Consider the following 25,310-nt stretch of genomic DNA (forward strand, 5'->3'; position numbering starts at 1 on the left):
GGATATAGTAAAATATTAAGACCTATTTCTTTTTTTTTTTAAAGTTTATTTTTGTAGTAATCTCCACACCCAATGTGGGAATCGAACTCACAACCCCAAGATCAAGAGTTGCATGCTCTTCCAACTGAGCCAGCCAGGCACCCTAAGACCTATTTCTCTGGACATAGAGGACCCCTGAGCAATAATGTGAAAAGAAATGTCATGGGGGTCATTTTCTATTATTATATTTGTTCTATTTCTGGTCCAACTGCTAGGAAAATGAACTAATTTGTATGACTGCCTGAAATAGCATTGATGACATTTTCTCTCTGGCCTGGCCTGTGTTTTTAGTGTGTGAGTGCATATATGTGTGTGGACTGTGTGGGCATGAGGGGATGGCCAAGGGAGTGAGGATTAGGTTTTGCTGCTGAACTCTGCAGCAGGCAACATAAACTAAGCACTGCTATGGGCCAACCATGGTTTTGAGGGTTTTTGGTTTTTTTTTTTTATTTTGTTTTTGGTTTTGAGCTGCTTACACACATTATCTCATTTAGTTCTCATAACCACCCAATAGTATGATATCTATCTTCTTCCCATTTATGAATGGAGAAACAAGTTCAGAAAGGTAAGTACATTTCCCAAGGGTGCACAGCCCAGGTGTCTGTCTCCAAAGCCTGAGGACTGACCCGTTAGTGTGTACCTGGCTTCCAGCACCCTCTCCCCTTTAGCATACTGCTTGATGTTCCCTGGAGTGTGACAAAAGATCTCCCACCTCCATTCAGTGCCCTTTGAGAAGCCTTTTCTCTGAGAATTCCATAGAATTATGGTTTAGTGTCAGGGAGAGAACAGCTTGCCCAAGCCTTTTCTCCCCCCAGGAAACATTTCATTTCCTCCAGTATAATGACCTTCTTCCCTTTCCATATAATTCAACATGCTTCAGACACAGACAAAGAGCTACTACTTGATTCTTTAAAATATATTTTTCTGAGTGTGGAAGAAATACACACAAATTGGAAACTTCTGGAAAAAGGAAAACATGGAAATCTGTAAAAAACCACATAAACACCCTAACACTCCTAAGGCAAAGCCATTAACATTTTTGTGCATTTTCTTCCAGCAGGCACAAGCCTCACATTTTCGTTAATCCATACATGGTTATGTGGTGAACATTTGTCCAGAATTCTTGAGGACAACAACTGTTTTTTTTTTCCTCGATCAACATTGTACTTCCAAACGAACTAGAGTTTAAATAAAAACTTGAAATAAAACAAATAGACAAAAAATCCCGCTGTACTTCCAGGCCTGGGGCAGTACCTGGCATATAACAATGAGCATCTAATTAGTACTCTCTAATTATTTGATTTAATAAATAATTGTTGATTGAATGACTGACATTATATACCTTCCAAAACTTTTAAAGGCCAGATGATTATGAATCTCTGAAATAAAACATAACTGTGAGATCATATTAAGATAGTGCATGGCTCATTTTCAGAGGTTTCACTAGAGTGAAGGCAAAATGGCGCAACGCAGAGAACACCGGGGAAGGAGTGGGGCCGGCAGGCTCTAGCTTAGCTCGGCCGCTGCACGTAAAACAGCGCACGCTCCATTCTACTCCTCAACACTGCAGTTTCCTTATTTGTGATGTGAAGGGGTTGATTGGACTGCTTGCCAAGATGACCTTCTATTTTTACACTATATCATTTTCCCTCCTATGGAACGGATGTTCCTCTAGTACATAAATACATTTTATTTCAAAACATTTAAGTCATTCAGAATTATATAGGGTAAAACATTGAAATTTCCCTTTTACAAACACCCCCATCCCCAAACCCACTCTCTTCCCAAAGGTTACAACTAGTACAGTTTGATGCCTGTAATGTCCTTCCATCCTTTCTCTATGCTTGTATATATGTCCAAGTACAAATTTGAAATTTAAAGAACCATAAAGGGAATCATATTATATATATTATCCTGAGAATCGTTTCCCTCCTCCCCCTGCCCGCCTGCCATTTTCCCTACAATATGTCTTTGGGGCTCTTTCTGAGTCAGTGCATCTAGGTTGACCTCATTTTGATAAGATGGATGTATCATCCGTGATTTAGGTATTCCACTAGTCATGGGTGTAGGTTGTTTCCAGTTTTACACTATTAGAAACAATGCTACAGTAAATACCCTCTACTGCCCAATGTCTTGGTTAAGAAAGCATAAACTCTGCAATCAGACTGCCTGTATTTGAATTGTGGTTGTCACTAACCTCACTGTGCCTCTTTCCTCATCAATGAAGAGGGGATCGCTGGGCTACTTTTAGAATTACATTAGTCAATGTACATGGAGTTCTACTATTATCTACTATAAGTGCTATTATCATCGTTATGATTATTCCATATGCCTTTCTGCACAAGCCATTTCTGGGGAACTGATTTCTAAAGATGGCATTGCTGGATTGAAGTTAAGCACATTTGACACTCTGAAAGATTTTGCCAGATTGCCTTCCTAAATGTCTTTAACAATTTCGACTTCTATCAACAGTGGTCGAGAGTGAGTATCTTACAGTGGTCATTATCAATATTACGTGTTTGCCCTATTATTAGATATCTAGGCACCTTTTGAAATGTAGGCTAATTAGCCATTGTCCCTGTCATTCTTAGTGTCCTTTACTGTCAGACTGAAATGTAAGACTTCTGAGCACTATTCAGGCAAGTTTGGCCTGTTAGCTCTTTGCCCGGGAAGATATTGTCAGCGGTTTTAGGCTGTTCCCTGTCCATATCCCGTATTGCCTCTCTTTAGTGGAGCTCATGTGACCCTAGTATGTCTGCTGGTTAATGTAAAATTAAAATCCTGTATTTATCTCAAAAAGAGCTAAAAATAAAAGCAGAACACAGAACAAGTATCAGGGAGTTAGTATACACTGTCAAAGTTTGAAGATTTAGCAGAACACCACATTTGTGGTTAAAGAAGTGTGAGACATTAGAGAGATGTGTCTGAGCTTGTCCCCTAGCAAAGTGGTGCCCAGTCTGACTCTGAGTCAGGACTGGGGTGGGCTGGGCTGAAGGATGGCTTCAGGCTCCACCTAGCCCTTTGGGATTAGGGCCCTTAAAACGGCCCAAAAGCTCTCCAGTGCCCTCCTCTGGCAAAAATGAGGAGTTACATGCTTCCAAGAGAGCTGCTCCTCCCAGGTCCCCCCAGAGTATTCGTTTACAAAGTTAAGGTCAAAGAGTTAAGGAAGAGGGGAAAATTCGTGTTCGAAGAGAGGAAAAATGAAAGTGCTTGAGAATAAATTGCTGATTGAAGTGCTTATTAATATTTACTTGTTTATTCAATTGAGAAAACCAAGTGGAGAAACAAATACAACAGCATTTCACAAAACGATACCAAACGTTTCACCAAAATGATAAAAACCAATCTCCACCAGACAAAACTTCTAAAATTCCTAAATCCCCAGATGTACTCATTTAGTGTTTTCTGACCAATGTGAGCCTTATTTAAATGCTTATCGTAAGGAAATGTGAAAATAATATGCTAGTTGTATTACAGACTTTCTAAAACTGTAGTTACCTGTGTTCCTTTTATCCGAATTGCCCTCTGGAAATAACTGGGTGAATGAAAAAAGTTTCTTTCCCTTGTACTGTCAAAGTCCAATATTTTCCTCTTGACCTCCTGTAGATTTGTACTCACTCAAATGTCACCTATGGGTGAGACCTACCCTCCCTATTCTGTGTAAAAATTGTATACCCAGCCCTACCCTCCAAAACTCCCCCATCTCTGCTCCCTGCCATATTTTTATCACTCTCATAGCACTTATCACTACAAATTTTACTTTTTCAAATTGACTTTAATTCACATACCATACAATTCATCCATTTAACACCAATAACTCAATGATTATTAGTGTATTCTCAAAGTTGTGCAACCTTCATTATAATCAGTTACAGTATGTTCACATCACCCCTAAAAGAACTCCCGGACCCGTTAGCAGTTAGCAGGATTTCATTTCCCCTCAAGCCATCCCACTGCCCCTAATCCTAGGCAATCTCTAATCTGCTTCCTGTCCTTATAATTTGCCTATTCAGGACATTTCATATAAATGGAATCATACGTCCTGTGGGCTTTTGTGACTGACTTCATTCACTTAGCATGTTTTCAAGGTTCTTCCATGTTGTGTATGTCGGTACTTCATCTGGAATAATATCCATTATATGGATTATACCACATTTCCTTTTTCTGTTTATCAACTGAGGGACGTTTGAGTTCATTTCTTGGTTATTATAAATAATGCTGCTCTGAACATTCTTGTGCAAGTTTTCGTGTGGACAAGTGTTTGTTTCTCTTGGGAATTTTACTTAAAAAAAATGTTTATTGTCTATCTCCCTTATCCAGAACACAAGCTCAGGGATTTTTGTGTATTTTGCTATATCCCCAACACCTAACACCACGCCAGCACAAAGTAGGTTGACAACAACAATCTGTCTAATGAAACAACAGCCCTTCTCTTTTCTCTTTGCTACATGGGATCCCTCAGTTCCTCTTAATTCTGGTCCCCAACTCTTCCCCTAAGTTCCAGTTAGTCATCACTAGGAGGAAAGGAAGGTGAATACTCCCAGTCTCTGCTGTCTCTCCAGTCCATCTCCCCAGTCCCAGAGCTGGTTGCATTACACTCCAGCCCCTATAACATCTCTGTACTTATATCCAGTAGATCTGTCCACTCTTGACCCCAAGTCCCTACTCTACATAATAATGAAACCTCAAGGAAACTGAGTCTGGGTGAATCTCTGAAATGTCAGTGAGTCTTATCTATTCCTTTTTTTAAAAAAGATTTTATCTATTCATTTGAGAGGGAGGAGGACAGAGAGAGAGTGAGCACAGGAGCAGGGGGAGGGGCAGATGGAGAAGCTGGCTTCCTGCTGAGCAGGGAGCCCATGGGGGCTGGATCCCAGGACCCAGAGATCTTGACCTGAGCCAAAGGCAGATGCTCAACCGACTGAGCCACCCAGGCACCCCAACTCTTAACTATTCTTGTTTTGTCTACAGCTAGGTGTTATTATTCATCAGTGCTTTGCTCTTTCCCTCTAAGAGCAAAAAAGAAAAAAGAAGATCTCAAAGAGTTAATTTTCAGAGACTGGAAGACTGAAAGCATTTATAAGCCTACTTTCTGCTTCAGTGACCTAGGAAGAGAAGTTTTGATCAGAAAGATTTTTCAGATAGACAGTAATGAGTTCTAATTTTTTTTTTTTAATCAGAGAGAGAGAGAGAGTGGGCACAAGCAGGGGGAGTGGCAGGCAGAGGGAGAAGCAGGCTCCCCCGCTGAGCAAGGAGCCCAATGCGGGACTCGATCCCAGGACCTTAGGATCATGACCTGAGCTGAAGGCAGCCGCTTAACCTGCTGAGCCACCCAGGCATCCCTAATTTTTAAATAAACTTTTGTAATGTAGATTATTTGTATATTGGAGGCAGCCTGTGGATTTAACTTAGCGGTCCCTCAGATAGCCCAACCCGAAGAGAATAAAAGCCTGTGAATATTCCCATTAATTTGTAAAACGTAAACCACATGCTAAGTAAGTTCTGCAATGGACATAAAGATGAGTAGACCTGATCCTGGGTGGGCATCAAGGAAGTGACGTCCTAGGAGAAGAGAAGAACGGATACACACTTCAACTCAGAAATTGGAAAAAATGTTGATTATACTCCTATAGTGGTACCGTTCTTAAAACTTTTACTTGTTATGTGTCAAGGACTGTGCTAAGTACTGGGGATAAAATATATCTGTCCCTGTACATGAAGTGTTTTCAGTGTTTGTAATACTGGGCAGAAAGTACTCTGACAACAGAGGAGAAAAAGCTTAGTTCTCATGAGGGCTGTGTGTTGGAACCTGGCCTAGGAGAATTCTGACAGGTAGAGACAAGCAGGAAGGGCATTCAAGGTAAAGAAGATGGCATGAGCAAGGCAGGACAGTGGCTACTGGTTGGATCCCTGGAAACAAGAGATAAAGAAAGATAGCCAGGACCTTAGGTTTCTCAAATTCAATTCTGCCACAGCCAGGCAAAGGTCTTTGTGAGAAACAAGATAAGGCCAGCAGGTTTGGGCCATAAAGCCCAATGTGGAAACTAGCCCACGTATGCAGGAACCACAGACTCTCTTGCCCCTCTTAGGCAGGCCTGAGTCCTGGTGCCCCCACAAGCCAGGGCCCCACTCAACAATCACCCTCTTGTATCTCACCACTTCAATGGGAAGGAAGAGCCAATTCAAGGAAAAGCCTCCAAGGAGAAAGAAGGGAAATGAGTTTTTCCACCCCAAGATATAGAACCGAGCTGGCCTCATTTAACACCCAAGGCCTTGTTAGTTAGAATCACTAATCAAATGCAACAATTGTTTTAACTGCTATGGGAAAGCAAAAGTTGACTGACCATTGGGTGGGATGGGCCTCAGGCACTACTAAAAAAGTAGAACACTGAGGGCACAGAAACTCCTTACCACAAATTGTTATTTAAGTCCCATTTTACCGGCAAGGAAAAGGCCTTGAAGAGGAGAGAAATTTACCTTTATATCAGAACCACACCATAGAACCCAGGCAGTCTGGCCAGAGTCCCTGCTCTTGATCATTCATTTTGCAATATAACTTCACCAAAAAAATGAATGGAGAGAAAGTGCTGGAGGAAAAGAAAGCTCAAAGACATGAGTCCAGTGAAATCAGCTACATGGACATTCAAAAACTCTGCCTGGGGGCGCCTGGGTGGCTCAGTCGGTTAAGCGGCTGCCTTCAGCTCAGGTCATGATGCTGGAGTCCCCGGATCGAGTCCCGCATCGGGCTCCCTGCTCAGCAGGGAGTCTGCTTCTCCCTCTGACCCTCCCTCCTCTCATGCTCTCTGTCTCATTCTCTCTCTCAAATAAATAAATAAAATCTTTAAAAAAAAAACCTCTGCCTGTGTCCATCCTTCAAATCCCTTGAATCCCAGGCTTAGGGAGAGCATGACTAACACTTTGTATGGTTTCCCATCAATACCCAGAGCTAAAACCAATTGACTTCTAGACAATAATCTCAAGTGCTGGACTAAGGCTGTGTTCAAGGCCAACGGCTCAGAGGAGTCAGCAGCAAGTCCACTTTGGTAGAGTTCTGTTCTTATACCCCAGTCTGATAACTGTGTGGACTGGATGCTATGGCTTGCTGCCCCAAGCCTTCTTTTAGAACCAAGACATTCATTCTCTTGGATGTTGGGAGTGTAGGCTGCTGAAAACTCACCTCTAGATCCCTCTCTGGGAGTGACCCTCAGCCAAAAGGTGCTGTCGCTACCCACATCGGTTAGAACGGCCAGAACACTGACACCAAACGCTGGTGAGGGTGCAAAGCAATAGGAACTCTCATTCGTTGCTGGTGGGAACACAAAAATGATATAGCTGCTTTGGAAGACAGTTTGGCAGTTTCTTACAAAGGGAGCTGCCACATCAAGATCATGTCTCTCTCTGTGGGCAGCTCACCCCCAGTGACTAGAAGAGGCATGGATGTAAAGGCCCACCCCTTGCCATAACTCGAAAGGGCCATCCTAGTCCAGAGCTTCCAGGAGGAAGGGCTGAGAACTCTGTTACAAACACATTATAGTTCCACAGTTCTCCTTGCCCATTCCTGAGTCCCCCATTCCCTTATAGATATTGTTCTCGAAAGCACCCCCCCCAAATTCTCTTTATGCAAGTCATTGCCTCTGATCCTTCCCAGGAGACCCAAGCTAAGACAAACAGTATGGAAGCAGATTATAAAATGATATGTTGGAGCTGAATCACCTTCTAGGCAGCTGTCAATGAGGACGCTGTCATTGGTGGCACGTGGAATACTGATCACTCCTAGCGTGCTGTGCTGGTGCAATTGTTCAAACTTCCACTCTGGGTGAGAGGGAAGAGAATGCCCTGGTGGTGCAATGTCAGGAGTTGGAGAGGTTTGGTGGACATAGTGTTTATAAGGACTATGAAATCAGTTGTCTCTTGCTGAGTATTATGTATTTACTGGCATAAGACAAAGAAATGCTGAGATAACCAATATAAGGTGAAGTGTCAAAACCAGAAGGCCTCCATTGCAGCACATAAAGAGACTCATTTCCAGCTGAAGGGCAGAAAAAACTTGGGCTCCAGGTTTTTTTTATAAGAGTAATGGTGCACCTGGGTGGTTCAGTCAGTTAAGCGTCTGATTTCAGCCCCAGGTCATGATCTCAGGGTCCTGGGATTGAGCCCCATGCTCAATGCTCCATGCTCAGCGGGGAGTCTGCTTGAGATTCTCTCTCCTCTCCCTCCCCCTCCCCATTCATGCTCCCTCTCTGTCTCAAATAAATGAAATCTTAAAAAAAAAAAAGTAAGTTCCAGAAAAGGTTGAGTTCTCAGAAGCAGGATTGCTAAACCAGTCAGGCTCTGATTGGGAAGGAGAGATCCTGAGACTTGGTATGAGGACATCCTGGTTGATGCACTGGGAGATACTGAATCCCCAGATTCCCCTGAACCCTCTGAGCTCACTTCTCCCCATTAAAAGCTAGAGTCCCCCATGCTGGCAGATGACACAGGCTTCTGCCTTGGAAGACTACATGCACCTCCGCTGAGGATCTACCCTATATTCCCTCCTGGCCACCAGTCCAATAAATAGGGTTAAGACACAACATAACCCAGCAGAGATGTATTGGGTCCTCTAAGGGAGAATAAGGACTGGCCAACATGTACTAGCATGACCTAGGAAAGTTTATGTGGGATTGGATACTGAGGGTGCTAAGTCAGAGAATGGAATAGCAAGTTAGATAAGGGAGAGTTTCTCAATATGGTTAGAATTCAACTCCTTTATCTACATAACATACATGACCCTCTGTGAGATGGCTTTTGTATGTCTCTCCAACCTGAGAATTTGTCCCAGTTTGCCCCCTCTATTCCAGCCATACCAAGCTACCTAGACCAAATTCTTTTACTCTTCCGTAAAATCACTAACGACTCTCTCTGCCTGGAATGTTTATCCTACTCCATCTTCCATTCTATTCCCAGCTTAGGTGCCTATAATCTACTATTTCATAACACAGCCCATCTGGGAATTATATCTGCTAATGGAAGTAGAAATTCATACACATCCTTTCTGGGAAACAACTTGGCAATACTAGCAGCCTTAAAACGTTTACACATCCTAACTTGGGAATCCCACTTTTCCCTGGGGGTGAGGGAGGGGGATACAAAATATAGGCAAAACTTATGCACAAATATATCAAAATGGCCAATTCATTATTGTAAAAATTAACATAACCCAAACATCTGAAAGTATGGGTTTATGGAAACTATATGCAGCTATTGAAAATAATGTATTTAAATAATTTGTAATAAGAAAATGCTTATCCAAACAAGCACCCTGAAAATGTAAGAGAATTTTGAGCATATATATATTATATATATATTTTTTAAATCCGGGTCTTACCAAACACAGTCATCTATTGACCCATCTGCACCCTTCACTAAGATTATGAGGATAGGAATTCTGTCTTTTGTTTCTGTAACTTTGGCATCTATGCATTGTCTGGCACATGGTAGATTCCTACAAATATTTGTTTGCGTTTGTGTTGGTTTGTTTTTTGGAAAGAGGTTGTTGTTTTTAAACTTTTGACTAGGACGAGTAGTCTCTGTTATTCTGAATCAAACCCCACAATTTATTAAAAAACAAACTTTTTGAAGAAATGCTAGAGTAAATAGATTTTACTTCTGGTGAGTGAAATCTGTAGCTAAGTACAATTTTAAACAAAATCCAGGACTCCTGACAAAAGGAATAAACTTAGAGTCAACATGTGAAAAATGTTGTAATTATTCCCTGAACATGATATTAAGACTAATATTTTCCTCAAAATAAACTCCAAATTCAACACAGTGTCCTTCCAGATGAGTGTGAAGGAAGGCAGGTGTTTTCCCAGTGCTGTTCTTTGTGGGAGCTGCTGGCCCCCCCAGGGCAGTTACTTCACAGCTAGAGAGCAAACAGAAGTTACTCCAACTGGCTCCAAGCACGTTTCAAAGTAATATAACAGAAACGAGTGGTCTCTGTTCTTCTTCAAAATGTATTATCTTGAGCAGATTTTTATCGTGAGGGTATTCATAGTTTGCACACATTACTCCCAGCTGGAAATTTGAGTCTACTTTAACAATTACATAACATAATCTTCAATGAGAATTTTGAGCAGCACAACAGAGACATGAAAATAGACTAACCTACCGTTTTTGGCAAAAAGTGTCTTGTTCAAAATGTAAAGGCAGTTTTATATTGGGAACCGTGTGAATAGGTTGGGGAAAATCTAGGTCGCTGGATTTGTCACTAGAGTGACCTTTGGTCATGAGCAGAGGGCTCCAGTTACTATCGGTCTCCAGCGTAAAACTAAATTTTCTTTCAGACTGTGTTTGTGCAGATGCGCGTGTGTGCAGTGGTAGGCGGCGCATGAGTTAGGTCATGATGACCTGGGGGTGACTCGCAAGCACCCTGAAAACGTAAGAGGACCCTGGGGAGAGAATTCTCCCCTTGGGTGGGTCCAAGGGGAGCGGCGTAGGGTTAGGGCGAGCGCCCTGCGCGGGGGCGCCACCTAGTGGGGGCGCAGCCTTGAGCACCACACTGTCCACTGCGGCCCCCTCCGCAGCACCCGCGCCCCCCACCACCTCGCGGGCCGCGGTCTCCTCCACCCCCGCTCCTGCCCGCACACCCATCCCCCAACTCACCCGGGTCGGCTCCCCTCGAGGCCCCGCGCTCGTTGCGGACTCGGCGGGCGCCGCCCGCTCATTGGCCAGCGGGCTGAGGGCGGGAAAAGTGACTAACGGCAGCGGGCCCTCGCGGTGTGAGGAGATGGCGTCGGGGGCCAGGGCTCCCGTGCCGGAGGACTCCGTCCGAACCGTCAGCCCCGGCAGGCGAGGAGAGAAGGGGGTGTCCGCGCCCACCGGGGACTCGGTGGCGGTAGGGACCCTGAAGAGCGCCGCATCCCCGGTGCGGGCGGTGGTGGCGTCCCCGCGGCCCGCGAAGGGGAAGGCGGGCCGGGAGGCGGCCCGGCGGCGGCTGCAGCTCCTGCCGGCCTCTCAGGCCGAGGGCCGGGGCGAGGGGGCGCAGGAGGACGAGGACGAGGAGCCCCTTCTGTCGGTGCCCGAGGAGGATGAAGAGGAGGCGCAGCCACTGCCCCCGGTCTGCGTGTCCCCCATGAGGGGCATGTGGCGCGACGAGAAGGTGGCGCTGTACTGCGACGAGGTGCTGCAGGGCTGTAAGGTGAGGGGCCAGCCTGCCGTTCCAAGAAGGACGGGCACTCGGCATCTGCAGGGCCTCCGGCGAGCCGGAGGCACCGGGCCGTCCCAGAGGGTTACCGTTGGCTTTTCCCGCACACAAACCATTGTCAGTGAGGGGGGCAGCCCTGGTGGAGCGTGTTCCCGGTTTCTGGCAGCTTCCAAGAGATGAAGATCGATAGGCCTAATCAGGGCCCAGGTTTACATCTTAGATCGATAAGCCTTATCAGTGCCCAGGCTTGCGTCTTAGTTTTCGCATTTAACGACTTGCGTCCACAGATAACGATACGATGACCCAGCCTTGACTTTTACCCGACAGTACAGCACGGGTCTACACTCGATGGTTCCCAGACTCTGAGTCTGGGAAGTGGAATGATGTTTCGTATCCAAGATACGTACCTCGTAACACTGCATAGAGCAAATATATGTTTCTAACCTTTTTTTTTTTTTAAGTTATAGTAGAAGAATTGGTGTAGAAAGATATTCGTTGCACTGATATGTATTAGAATTAAAAATTAGAAACTAACGACTATGGGGGCAGTAAAGAACTTGTGGTGGCTGCATATACTGGAGACCCATGCAGGGGTAAAAATTAGGTTTTCAAGAACAGTTATATCTTACGCGATAATGTTAAAAAAAAAAAACAACCCAGGAGACAAAACAAAACATGATTCATATGAATGGATGAATACAAACATAGAAAAATGACTGGAAGGAATTAGCAACAACGGTTATTTGGGCTGTCAGGATCAAGAGTGGGTTTTGTTTTCCTTGCATTTTGTGCGTTTTTCAGATTTTGTTGTAGGCGGACCGTATTTTATAATCAGACGAAAATTTTATTTTTAAGAACACAGTTACCATAGGGGCGCATGAGTGGCTCAGTTGAAGTGACTGCCTTCTGCTCAGGTCATGATCCCAGGGTTCTGGGATCGAGCCCCGCATCGGGCTCCCTGCTTGGCTGAAAGCCTGCTTCTCCCTCTCCCACTCACCCTGCTTGTGTTCCCTCTCATGCTGTCTCTCTCTCTGTCAATTAAATAAATAAATAAAATCTTAAAAAAAAAAAAAGAACACAGTTACCATAAAACTAGGACAGTATTAATGGCCAACTTATATCTGATAACGAGGGTTGGAAAAGAGGAAGTCTCTGAAAGGCAATTGAAAAACGTTTATAGACATTTTTGTGCCCTTAATCAGACGGGGTCTAATGACTGGGTTTCACAATAGCTTAGATGATTATCATCCCTGAGGTAGCTGATTTAAATTTAAAAAATAAAATGGGTAGTATTTTTTGAATGCTTAATATGCTCATTTGTTTTATAGAATGGAGTGCTGTTTTAAATTTTTATGTACTATGTTTAGAAAAAATAACTGCTGTTTTTTAAAAATGATAATTACTATTTTTTAAAGTATAATTACAGTTCTTTGTCCTCAGTGGATTAATAAAACAGATTACATAAATATAAATAACAAGTAGATGTTTCAGCACTGAATTACTCTATTGAGTGAATGGATCTCTTTTAAGTTTTTAATGTTTATGATATTTTCCAGTAAACATTGATTCAATTAAAATCTGTTACTTTCCAGGTTTTTTATTATTTAAGGGTATATTTAAATAGAAATCAGTAAAAATATTTCTATATAAATCTATAATTTTATATATTTATACATATTTTTTCTGTTGCTAGGCAGAAGATGCTGATGAGGCTATGAGTAATTATCTATCAGAAAAATTAAAGTTGAAAGACAAATGGCTTGGAGTCTGGAGGACGAATCCTGAGTTATTCTTTGTGAAATATGAAGAAGCTTCTATCCCTTTTGTTGGTGTACTGGTTGAGGTAAATAACTTTTACCTGAGCTTTGTTCTTTTGAGTGAAATTATCAGTTCTTTTTAAGACCAAAATATGACCTTACTAATTTGGGGCTTTGATACTTAAACACAGATTGACAAAGGTTAATGTCTATTTTAAGTTTCTAAGCAAATTAATAGCATAAAAAGAAGGGGGGATATTAGCATTCATTTACCTGGGCACAGTTAATTATTAAATGGAATCTAGTGTATCAGACAGTATTTATTAGCTTAGTTTCAATTGCTCAAATAGCAAAAGTGCATTTCTTTAAAATTAGTAATTTAGGCTTTAACAGACTTGGGCCTTCTTTTTCCATCATTTTCCTTTAATCTTCTTTTGTCTGAATTACGAGGTTTAGTTAAAGTAAGACAGAAAAAGTGGATCAGAAAACTGTTGGTAAAATTTGAAATTTCTTCCTATAAAAAGTACCCTTTTAGTATAATACCTCAACTTCCAAGCCTTCATCTGATAAGATTTTACTTTTTTAAGTCTATAGGTTAAATATTGTGGCATATTTGATGTCATAAGTTTGATTCCCTTAAAGATTTATTATCCTTGTATAGACATTAATATCTATAATCGCAAATGGTATCCCTGCCTCAGATATTTCAAGTTTGTTGTTTGGTCACAAGAAAAATTTGTGTTTGAAATTCATTACATTGCACACTACCTGAAAACAATTCAATTCTGTGTTCTATGGAAAAGTAAGTTTGTGGTATTTTTACAGATAAAAAATGGCATATTTTTTATCATAAAGACTATACAAAAAATATAATAGAGACTTGGGATTAGTTTTTCAATAATATTCTGTTTTGGGCGCCTGGGTGGCTCAGTTGGTTAAGCGACTGCCTTCGGCTCAGGTCATGATCCTGAAGTCCCGGGATCGAGTCCCGCATCGGGCTCCCTGCTCGTCAGGGAGTCTGCTTCTCCCTCTCCCACTCCCCATTTGTGTTCCCTCTCTCGCTGTGTCTTTCTCTGTCAAATAAATAAATAAAATATTTAAAAAAAAAAATAATAATAATATTCTGTTTTTAGTGTTTCTTTGAGGTTTGCACAACTTCAGATTTTGAGTAGCTTTTCCCTGGAACTTTCATAACTTCTCTGGACTTTTTTCATGTGGATAAAATAAGTGGAGGTATACTATATTGGTATCTTTAACATTTTGGGGGGGGATTTTTTAGTCAAGTTTTATGTGGAATCCTGACGTATACAACACATTAAAGCAGGACATTTCTGATTGAAATGAAGGAGATGGCATTCTAGCAATTACTTGGCTTTTCTTCCGACACCTCATGATAGCCCCTATTCTCCATAAAACCTGGAAGATCCTTAAATTTATATGAAAACTCACTGGATTAGATTATCTAGAAAATATATCAAGTTCTAAGGTTTTACATGCAATACATTGATTGTTTGCTCTCTTTCTTACTCCCAAAATAACAAGATTACAGATAATTATATTGCTTTAGAATCCTCTAGGGATTGCCAATCCTCTAGAGATTGCCAGTGTCCGTTTAAACATTAGAAAGGTAGGAAGGAAAGGAGAGAACAGAGCAAAAAGCAGAATAGTATGTTGGCAGTTTCTAATTCTTTGAATTATGTGGCAGTAAAACTAGATCTTGGGACCTCTTAAGGTAGCTCTTGGGATCTCTTAAGGTAGTGCTGCACAATTCAGATGTTGTTTTGTCTGCCAAAGCTTCTTAAATCTTACTTGGATTGAAGTATCAACAGTTGCTATATGATACTCCTTGTTCTGAAGTCACAATAATTTATTTCTATGGACCTCATTCTCTTTTTCTTTAGATGCTCAATTTTCTATTGCTGCTGCAAGAATTTACCATGAGTTTGGTGACTTAAACGATACAAATTTATTATCTTACAATTCTATAGAAAAAAATCTGACATGGGCCCAGTGAGCTAAAATCAAGATATAGGCAAGGCTGCATTCCCTTTTGGAGGCTGTAGGGGAGAATCTGTTTCCTTGTCTTGTCCAGCCTCTAGAAGCTTCCTGCATTCCATGACTTCTGGCCCCCTCTCTCCATCTTCAAAGTCTTTCTTGGACTCTATCTGTCTGGTTCTTTGCAGGCTGAAAAAGTGCATGTCCTTTAAGATTCATAATTAGAATGGGCCCAACTGGGTAATTCAGGATAACTTTCCCATCTCAACTCCTTAACCTTAATCACACCTGCAAAGTCCCTTTTACCATGTAAAGTAACATTAGTATATTCACAGGTTCCAAGGATAAAGGCATGAATATCTTTGAGGGCCATTATTCTGCCTGGTACAAATTCACACAAAAACAAAGAAAAAATTTAGAAATATTTGACTGGAAGAAAATCTAGCATATTCTTAATCTTGGTTACAAAATGGTCCAGAAATTAAGGAACTTTTTTATAACCTCTGCAAAAAGCAGTTTGCCAAAATATATTAAGAATTTTAAAGTAGGGGCGCCTGGGTGGCTCAGTTGGTTAAGCGTCTGCCTTCCGCTCAGGTCATGATCCCAGGGTCCTGGGATCGAGCCCACTTGGGGCTCTCTGCTCAGCGGGGAATCTGCTTCTCCCTCTCCCTGCCTCTCTGCCTACTTGTGCGTGTGCGCTCTCTCTCTCTTTCTCGCTCTCCCTCTCTGTCAAATAAAATCTTAAAAAAAAAAAAAGAATTTTAAAGTAGTTCACTCATTATATGTCAGTTATCTCAATAAAGCTAGAAAAAATAAAAATAACAAAAATAAATAAATAGACCCCACTGCACATAAAAACAAAAATGAAAATGAAAAAGTTCACTTAATTTCTAGAATTTATTCTACAGAAATCAGAAATACAGAAAAAGATTTATATATTGAGTGATCACAGTGCTATTTATAAAATTAAAAATACCATAAAACTTTAATAGTAAGATGCTGGTCAAGTAAATGATGATATATCCATAAGATAGGATATTATGTAGTCATAAAACTTATATTAAGAAAAAACTTTTAATGATTTAGAAAAGCGCTCATTGTATATATAAGATAAAGTAAAAGATTAGAGAACTAGATATGCAGTGTGATCCAATTATGTTAATAATATAAGGACATAGGAATAAAACTGGAAGATAAAAAGGTTAATGGTAGTTGGTTATCTCTGTTGATAGGATTATGGTTGATTTTTAAACATTTTTTACAAAGAGCATGTGTAGTCACTATCAATAAATTTAGAGACTATTTTATTTATTTTTTTAAGATTTTATTTATTTATTCGACAGAGAGAGTGAGAGAGTACAAGCAGGGGGAGTGGGAGAGGGAGAAACAGGCTTCTTGCTGAGCAGGGAGCCCGATGCGGGGCTCGATCCCAGGACCCTGGGATCATGACCTGAGCCAAAGGCAGACGCCCAACCATCTGAGCCACCTAGGCGCCCCAAGAATCTTTATTTTTTTAAGAAGTTTATTCAAATTCCAGTTAACATACAGTGTAATATTAGTTTCAAATGTATAATATAGTGATTCAGCACTTCCATACAACACCCAGTGCTCACCACAAGTGCACCCCTTAATCCCTAGCACCTATTTAACTCATCCCCCGCACCCACCCTCCCTCTGGTCACCATCAGTTTGTTCTCTCTCTTTTTTTTTAATATTATTTTTAAAAATTTTTTTAAAGATTTTATTTATTTGAGAGAGAATGAGAGAGAGAGAGCACATGAGAGGGGGAGGGTCAGAGGGAGAAGCAGACTCCCTGCTGAGCAGGGAGCCCGATGCCGGACTCGATCCTGGCACTCCAGGATCATGACCTGAGCCAAAGGCAGTCGCTTAACCAACTGAGCCACCCAGGCGCCCACCATCAGTTTGTTCTTTATAGTTAAGAATCTTTTTCTTGGCTTGCTTCCCTCTCTCTTTTTTTTTCCCCCTTTGCTTATTAGTTTTGTTTCTTAAATTCCACATATAAGTGAAACCATATGGTACTTGTCTTTCTCTGACTGACTTATTTCACTTAGCATAATACTCTCTAGCTTCACCCATGGTGCAAATGGCAAGATTTTATTCTTTTTTATGGCTGAGTAATATGCCATTGTATATGTATGTATTTATACATATATCACATCATCTTTATCCATTCATCAATTGATGGATACTTGGACGGTTTCCATAATTTGGCTATTGTAGATAATGCTGCTATAAACATTGGGGTGCATGTATCCCCTTGAATTAGTATTTTTGTATTCTCTGGGTAAATATTTAGCAGTGCAATTCCTGGATCATAGGGTAGTTCTATTTTTAACTTTTTGAGGAACCTCCATACTGTTTTCCAGAGTGGCTGCACCAGTTTGCATTCCCACCAACAGTGCACAAGGGTTCCCCTTTCTCCACATCCTCACTAACATCTGTTGTTTCTTGTGTTGTTGATTTTAGCCATTTTGACAGGTGTGAGGTGTTATCTCATTGTACTTTTGTATTTCCCTGATGATTAGTGATGAGTATCTTTTCATGTGTCTGTTAGCTGTCTGGATAACTTTGGGAAAAATGTCTATTCATGTCTTCTGCCCATTTTTTACTTGGATTGTTTCCTGGCTGTTGAGTTAAGTTCTTCATATATTTTGGATACTAACCCTTTATCAGATATGTCATTGGCAACTATCTTTCCCATTCAGTAGGTTGCCTTTTAGTTTTGTTGCTTGTTTCCTTCGCTGTGCAGAAACTTTTTATCTTGATGAAGTCCCAATTGTTTATTTTTGCTTTTGTTTCCCTTGCCTCAGGAGACATATTAGAAAGAAGTTGCTATGGCTGATGTCAAAGAGATTACTGCCTGTGTTCTCTAGGATTTTTATGGTTTCAGGTCTCACATTTAGGTCTTTAATCCATTTTGAGTTTATTTTTGTGTATGGTGTAAGAAAGTGGTCCAGTTTCATTCTTTTGCATGTAGTTGTCCAGTTTTCCCAACACCATTTGTTGAAGAGACTGTCTTTCTTCCATTGGATATTCTTTCCTGCTTTGTCAAAGATTAATTGACCATATACTTGCGGGTTTATTTCTGGGTTTTCTGTTCTGTTCTATTGATCTATGTGCCTATTTTTGTGCCAATACCATACTATTTTGATCACTACAGCTCTGTAATATAACTTGAAGCCCAGAATTGTGATGCCTCCAGCTTTGTTTCCACCCCCCACCCCCCCCACGGTAGTTTTGGTTACTCAGCATCTTTTGTGGTTCCATACAACTTTTAGGATTGCTTATTCTAGCTCTCTGAAAAATGCTGTTGGTATTTTGATAGGGATTGCATTGAATGTGTAGATTGCTTTGGGCAGTATAGACATTTTAACAATACTTATTCTTCCAATCCATGAGCATGGAATATCTCCATTTCTTTTTATCATCCTCAATTTCTTTTATCAATGTTTTGTAGTTTTCAGAGTACAGGTCTTTCACCTCTTTGGTTAGGTTTATTCCTAGATATCTTATTGTTTTTGGTGCAATTGTAAATGAGGTTTTTGCCTTACTTTCTCTTTCTGCTGCTTCATTATTGGTAAAGAAATGCAATAGATTTCTGTATGTCAGTTTTGTATCCTGCCACTTTACTGAATTCATGTATCAGTTGTATCAATTTTTTGGTGGAGTCTTTTGGGTTTTCTATATGGAGTATCATGTCATCTGTAAATAGTGAAAGTTTTATTTCTGCCTAGCTGACTTGGATGCGTTTATTTCTTTTTGTTTTCTGATTGCTGAGGCTAAGACTTCCAGTACTGTGTTGAACAGCAGTGATAAGAGTAGACATCCGTGCCTTGTTCTTGACCATAGAGGAAAAGCTCTCAGTTTTCCCCATTGAGGATATTAGCTGTGGGTTTTTCATATATGGCCTTTATTATGTTGAGGTATGTTCCCAGTTTAGAGAATCTTTAATTTGGAGACGTTTAAGGGATCTCTCAGTGGATTCCGAAGCTGGTTATTTACCTGATTCTACTGTATCATAGTTCTAAAGAGGGAATAGTCACTTTGAACTGTTCTCAACATTTACATCTTGCATTGTGGCTATTTCCACAAACTCTCACCTTTAGTTATAAAATCATTGGTTTTATTTATTATTTTTTATTTTTATTTTTTGGGGGGGAGGGGCAGAGGAAGAGGGAGAAGGAGAGCGAGAATCTTAAGCAGGCTTCACACCTAGCATGGAGCCCGATGTGAGGCTCAATCTCACAACCTTGAGATCATGACCTGAGCCAAAATTAAGAGCTGGACACTTAACTAACTGAGCCACCTATGCACCCCTAGAATCCTTGATTTTAAAGCCTGTTCTGTAACTTGCTTTCTGAACAAATTGGGAGGCATTTAAATTCACATTTTAGACTGCTTGGGACCCTTCTCTTCCCTCTAGCTCCTACTCTGTCTCTTTCCTTTATTTCATCGTAAAGTCCCCCAAATAGTAGTTTATATTAAATGTCTCAATTCCTTATCTTTTGTGTACCCACTTATTGCTAAATGTTTTCTTAGTGTTATTAAAATTCAATATGCACATAGTTAATAGAGTCAAATACAGTTACAACTTTTGTTATGAAATGTTGTGATCACCCAACCTCTATCTACCTTCTGCTGCAATTTCTTGTATTTTCCAGGTGCAGCCAATTTTAACCAGTTTAGTTAATTATTATAGTATCAATTCCTTATCTCCAAGAGACATGCTTATATTTCTTCCCATTCAGTTTTAAGAGAGGGAGACAAACCATGAGAGACCCTTAACACTGGGAAACAAACTGAGGGTTGCTGAAGGGGAGGTTGGTGGGGGGATGGGATAACTGGGTGATGAGCATTAAGGAGGGCACGTGATGTGATGAGCACTGGGTGTTATACGCAACTGATGAATTATTGAAGGCGCCTGGGTGGCTCAGTTGGTTGAGCGACTGCCTTCGGCTCAGGTCATGATCCTGGAGTCCCTGGATCGAGTCCTGCATCGGGCTCCGTGCTCAGCGGGGAGCCTGCTTCTCCCTCTGACCCTCCCCCCTATCATGTGCTCTCTCTCTCATTCTCTCTGTCTCAAATAAATAAAATCTTTAAAAAAAAAAAAAAGAATTATTGAATAATGCATCTGAAACTAATGATGTACTATATGTTGGCTAATTGAATTTAAATAAAAAAAGAAGAATCATGCTTATATGGCTACTTCTTGATTTCTCTGTTTTAGGTTTTATATATAGGCTCCCACTATGGAAAATGGGGATTTAGGTATTTTATATACCACCACCAATACATTCCCTGTTCCACCTTATACCCATATTTTTTACATGCTCCCATCCTCCCAAAACACTTAATAATTTTGGTTCTATCATATACTCAGTGTTTACTTCATTTGTATGTAGTATTCATTTCAGAGATAGATAAACTGGTATACTATGATTAATTTTCCTTTCCTGGACATTTAAAAAAGTTTTCCTAGAGTTGATTACCTTGTTTTTTTTCATTTCTTTTAGTTTTCTTACTAGTTTGTCCTTAGACTCTTCCCCAGTTATGTAAGTCTTCTCAACATAAACATGTCTATCAATTTTGTCTTCTTAAAGAGGTATCTCTTGCATCCTTCTGATCTGCAATCTGGATTGGTGATCTCTAAACCCGATGGATAGCTGTCTTTTTGGGATCTCCCTCCATCATTATCTTAGGAATTCCTTTTGCCATTCTCTTGTATAAATAACCTATTTTCCAGAATTCCTATCTTCCTTTTTCTTAATTCTTTCATTTTGGGTGGGACCTTATCCTAATAGTTTCATGGGTAAGGACACAAAGAAGATAAAACTACTGCAATCTTGTGTTCTTGAAAATATCCTCATATTTATTTGAAAAATTGACAGGGTACATGATTCTAGGTTTGACTTTTATGACCAGAATTTGAAAAATACTGTTCATTGTCTTCAAGCCTCCAGTGTTGTTGGTTGAGAAGCCAATGTCATCAGTCCTCTGACAACACCTATATATTTTTTCTCTCTGGAAACTTGTAGGAGCTTTTCTTTATCCCCAGAGTCCTCCACCAAAATGATAGCAAAGGAATTTTTTAAAAGGTATTTAAGGACAAGAGATGGGAAAGGAGATAATGGCAACAAAACTTAGAAGGCATAAAAGAGATAAATAAGTGGCAACCGACAGTAAAGCTAAGAAAGTTGAATTCTAAGTTTGTAGTAGGGAAAGCCAAAAAACAATTTGATATACACTAAATACCCTAAAGAATTGACTGTACTTACATCTCTGGAAATAGGGTTTAATATGGAGCTAAGAAAGAATTGTTGAAAGCTATTTAAGAAACAGAGATTTCCACTCCCAGAAAGATGGAGTAGACATATTTTTCCCTATTCTTCCTACCAAGTATAACAAAAAACCTGGATAATTAATATAAAACCAACATAAGACTCTAAAAGATGGATAGAAGGCAGAGTGCCTAGGGACCTCATGACCCAAGGAATAACAGTAACTTCCTTGAGGTTTGCTTCATATATCCTAGACTGGGTACCAGAGAATCTGGCAACCTAAAAACACCAATAGGTGTAGACTAAAAGTAAAAAATAAAAATGAAAAAGCCCACCCCCCCCCAACTCCCCACTCCCAAAGGCCTGCTTTCTCTAGCCAAAGGACCAGGAAAGGGGCAGCCAAACACCACAGGGAAAAAACCCCCAAACCTGCTGCCCCTTTTTCCCCACTGCAGGAAAAGACCCAAGTGAAGAGCCTAGACTTCCACTCTTGTTAAGTTGAAACAAGGCAGGCTAACCCCACTGCCAGAGTGGTGTTAGAGAAGACCTAGTGGGAAGAAAATGGGGAGTTGGGTGATAAGGAACTTCCCCTGCCCCCGCCAGTGTCAATGTAGACTACGTAGGAAGACTATACTTCCACCCCTGCGAGTAAGGAGAGACTCCTTCCACTTCCTGGAGCAGTGGTGTCAGAAAAGATCTAATGGAGAATCAGGACTCAACACCCTACCACGATGTCAAAGAAAACATGGGGAACAATAATGAGGTGCTCCTCTCTCTCCAAGCTGGTATCAGTGGAGATCTCATGTTGAACCTGAACTCTCACCCCAGAATAGCAGTAAAGAAGAAACACTCCCCACACTCCCCCGGTCAACAGACACAGAGTGAAGAATCTGGACTTCTCTCCCTATCTGGCAGTAACAGGGTGGCAACTTTATTTCTATGGCAGATTGGTGTCAAAAGAGGACTGATAAAATAAAAGATTTAAATAAAGTCAAGAATCTCACATAATACTCAAAATGTCCAGAAAAATCACTTGTCATCTCTTCTCAATCCCTCGTAAGAACTAGGATGATCTCAACTTGAATGAGATAAAACAATAGACACCAACACTGAGGTAACACAGATGTTAGAATTATCTGACAAGGACTTTAAAGCAGTCATGATAAAAATGCTTCACTGAGCAATTATGAATGCATATGCAACAAATTAAAAAATAGAAAGTCTCAGCAAAAAATAGAAAGTCTCTACAAATAAATGAAATATATAAAGAAAAACCAAGCAATGTTTTAGAACTAGAAAAATACAGTAACTACAATAAAAAACTCAAAAGAATGTGTTGAACAGCAGAATGAAGACAGAGGAAACAATCAGTGAACTTGACAATAGAAAATTAGAAATTACCTAATTGAACACCAGGAAGAATATAGACTGGAAAACAAAATGGAGAGAGCTGTAGGGACATGTTGGACTCTAACAAAAGACCTAACATTCATGTCTTCTGAGTCCCAGAAAAAGAGAAGAGGTGTGGCTGAAAAAATATTTGAATAAAATAATGGCTGAAATTTCCCAAATTTGGCAAAAGACATAAATGTACAGATTTTAGAAGCTGGCTTGAGAAGTATGGTTAAGGATAGAAGTATCCCATTGAGAAGAAGGGAATAGGTCAAAGTTTATTGGTACTGAATGTTAGGATCTTCTGCCTTCTACTCTGACTCTGAACACAAGCAGCTAAGGCATATTCCTTCAGGCATGAGAGTTGGAAGATTTTTCTATATTCAGCTCAAAAGAACACATCTAAAGGTAGTTGTCATATTGAGTTCCCATGGAAAGAGCTGGTGCAGAACATCCTACAGATGTTCTACATCTACAGATAGAACATCTGTACTTATTCCACCTGTATACACAGACCTCCTTTTTAGTGCTCCACTTTTAAATATGAACAGACAGCCAAGGATCACCAGGCATTTGAAGAAACTCTAATATCAAAATTGTGGTTAAAACAGCAGAAAAGAAGACATTTTGAAGAAACAAATGATAAGGAAAAGGAAAATATATATATATACACACATATGTACATAAATATATTTAAAAACCTATTAATCTCAGAAATTAAAGACAAGATAAAAGCATCCATGAATCAATAACTGGAACCTATTTAAAAAAAATAGATGAGGAAGGAAAGCTTTCAAATTCATTCTATGAGGCCAGCATTACTCCAATACCAAAACCAGATACCAAAACACTACCAAAAAAAAAAAAGAGAACTGCAGGCCAATATCTCTGATGAACATAGATGCTAAAATCTTCAATAAAATATTAGCAAACTGAATCCAACAATACATGAAGAGAATTACTCACCACGACCAAGTGGGACTTATTCCTGGGATGCAAGGGTAGCTGAGTATTCACAAGTCAATTAATGTGATACATAACATCAACAAGACAAAGGATAAAAACCATATGATCATTTCAATAGATGCAGAAAAAGCATTTGACAAAGTACAACATCCATTCATGATAAAAACCCTCAACAAAGTAGGTTTGGAGGTAACATACCTCAACACAATAAAAGCTATATATGAAAAACCCAGAGCTAACATCATACTCACTGGTGAAAAACAGAGCCTTTCCCCTAAGGTCAGGAATAAGACAAGAATGTCCACTGTCACCACTTTTATTCAACAGTACTGGGAGCCCTAACCAAAGCAATCTGACAAGAAAAAGAAATAAAAGGCATCCAGATAGGTAAGAAAGAAGTGAAACTTTGACTATTTGCAGATAACATGATACTATATATAGAAAACCCTAAAGATTTCACCAAAATACTAGAACTGGTAAATGAGTTCAGTAAAGTTGCAGGATACAAAATCTTTATACAGAAATCCATTGCATTTCTATACACTAATAATGAAATAGCAGAAAGAGAAATAAGAAAATCCTTCCATTTACAATTGCACCAAAAATAATAAGATACCCAGGAATAAACTTAACCGAGGAGGTGAAAGACCTGTACTCTGAAAACTATAAAACACTGATGAAAGAAATTGAAGGCAACACAAAGAAATGGAAAGATATTCTGTATTTAGGGATTGGGAGAACAAATATTATAGAGGGAAGGTGGGTAGGGGGATGGGTGAAATAGCTGGAGAGGATTAAGACTTATCTTGATGAGCTCTGAGTAATATATGGAATTGTTGAATCACTATATTATACACCTGAAACTAATATAACATTAACTACACTGGAACTAAAGGAAAGGAAAGGAAAGGAAAAGAAAAGGAGAGAGGGAGGAAGGGAGAAAGTTTGAAAAATTGTTATTTTATTTAATATTGAGCTATAATTACTTTGTGTGTGGTTAAAGAGGTCATAAAATTTGAAAGAAGAAATTTTATAAGCAGATCATGTGTGAGGAAAAAAATCCTGTGATTTATTTTGATTTGTAATTACAAATTTTATAATATTTGTCGTAGGTAACTTGTAAACCACACCAAAGCTTATCGTCTTGTTTCAAAGTTACTGTATCTGTTGCTGAGCCCTTTTCTTCTAACATTGCAAATATTCCAAGGAATTTAGTCAATGAGATTTTGGAAGAACTGGAGCATAGTGTGCCTCTCTTGGAAGTGTACCCTGTTGAAGGACAAGATTCTGATATACATGATATTGCTTTGGCCTTGGAAGTTGTAAGGTATTAGACCTTTTTACCTCTTAAAGTTAAAATTCTCCTATTCAAAAAGTTAATACGTAAGTATGTAAGCGCTTAATAAATACTTATTGATTTAATTTTTACTCACTTCTGAATTCAATTTGTCCATTTTTTTAAAGTCTATTTATTTATTTTAAGTAATCTCTACACCCAACATGGGGCTTGAACTCATGACTCCAAGATCAAGAGTCACATGCTCCACTGACTGAGCCAGCCAGGTGCTCCTGTCTGTTCTTAATGAACACATATTTGTAACTCCTTTAACATTCTCTTGCAGAAGTATTATATATGGGCAATGAAAAGTTTGCCATTTTTTTATCTTGCTTTTTCAA

At 39.9% G+C, this 25,310-nt stretch overlaps 1 protein-coding gene across 2 annotated transcripts in view; it reads left to right on the forward strand.

Moving 5' to 3' along the window:
* SHCBP1L (SHC binding and spindle associated 1 like) overlaps positions 1 to 25,310 on the forward strand; it is a 62,364-nt gene that overhangs the window by 10,962 nt on the left and 26,092 nt on the right. Inside the window, exons 1-3 of one of the 2 annotated variants that reach the window (XM_006729151.3) lie at positions 10,502 to 11,218; positions 12,918 to 13,067; positions 24,746 to 24,960. In XM_006729151.3, the coding sequence (XP_006729214.1) occupies positions 10,808 to 11,218; positions 12,918 to 13,067; positions 24,746 to 24,960 (776 nt within the window). In that variant the 5' untranslated portion in view covers positions 10,502 to 10,807. Of the gene's footprint in view, positions 1 to 10,501; positions 11,219 to 12,917; positions 13,068 to 24,745; positions 24,961 to 25,310 lie in introns of those variants that run through there. The other variant, XM_081824758.1, reaches the window with a different exon arrangement.

This window comes from Leptonychotes weddellii, chromosome 6, assembly GCF_054177405.1.
Source record: "Leptonychotes weddellii isolate Sample4059 chromosome 6, ASM5417740v2, whole genome shotgun sequence".
NCBI lineage: Eukaryota > Metazoa > Chordata > Mammalia > Carnivora > Phocidae > Leptonychotes > Leptonychotes weddellii.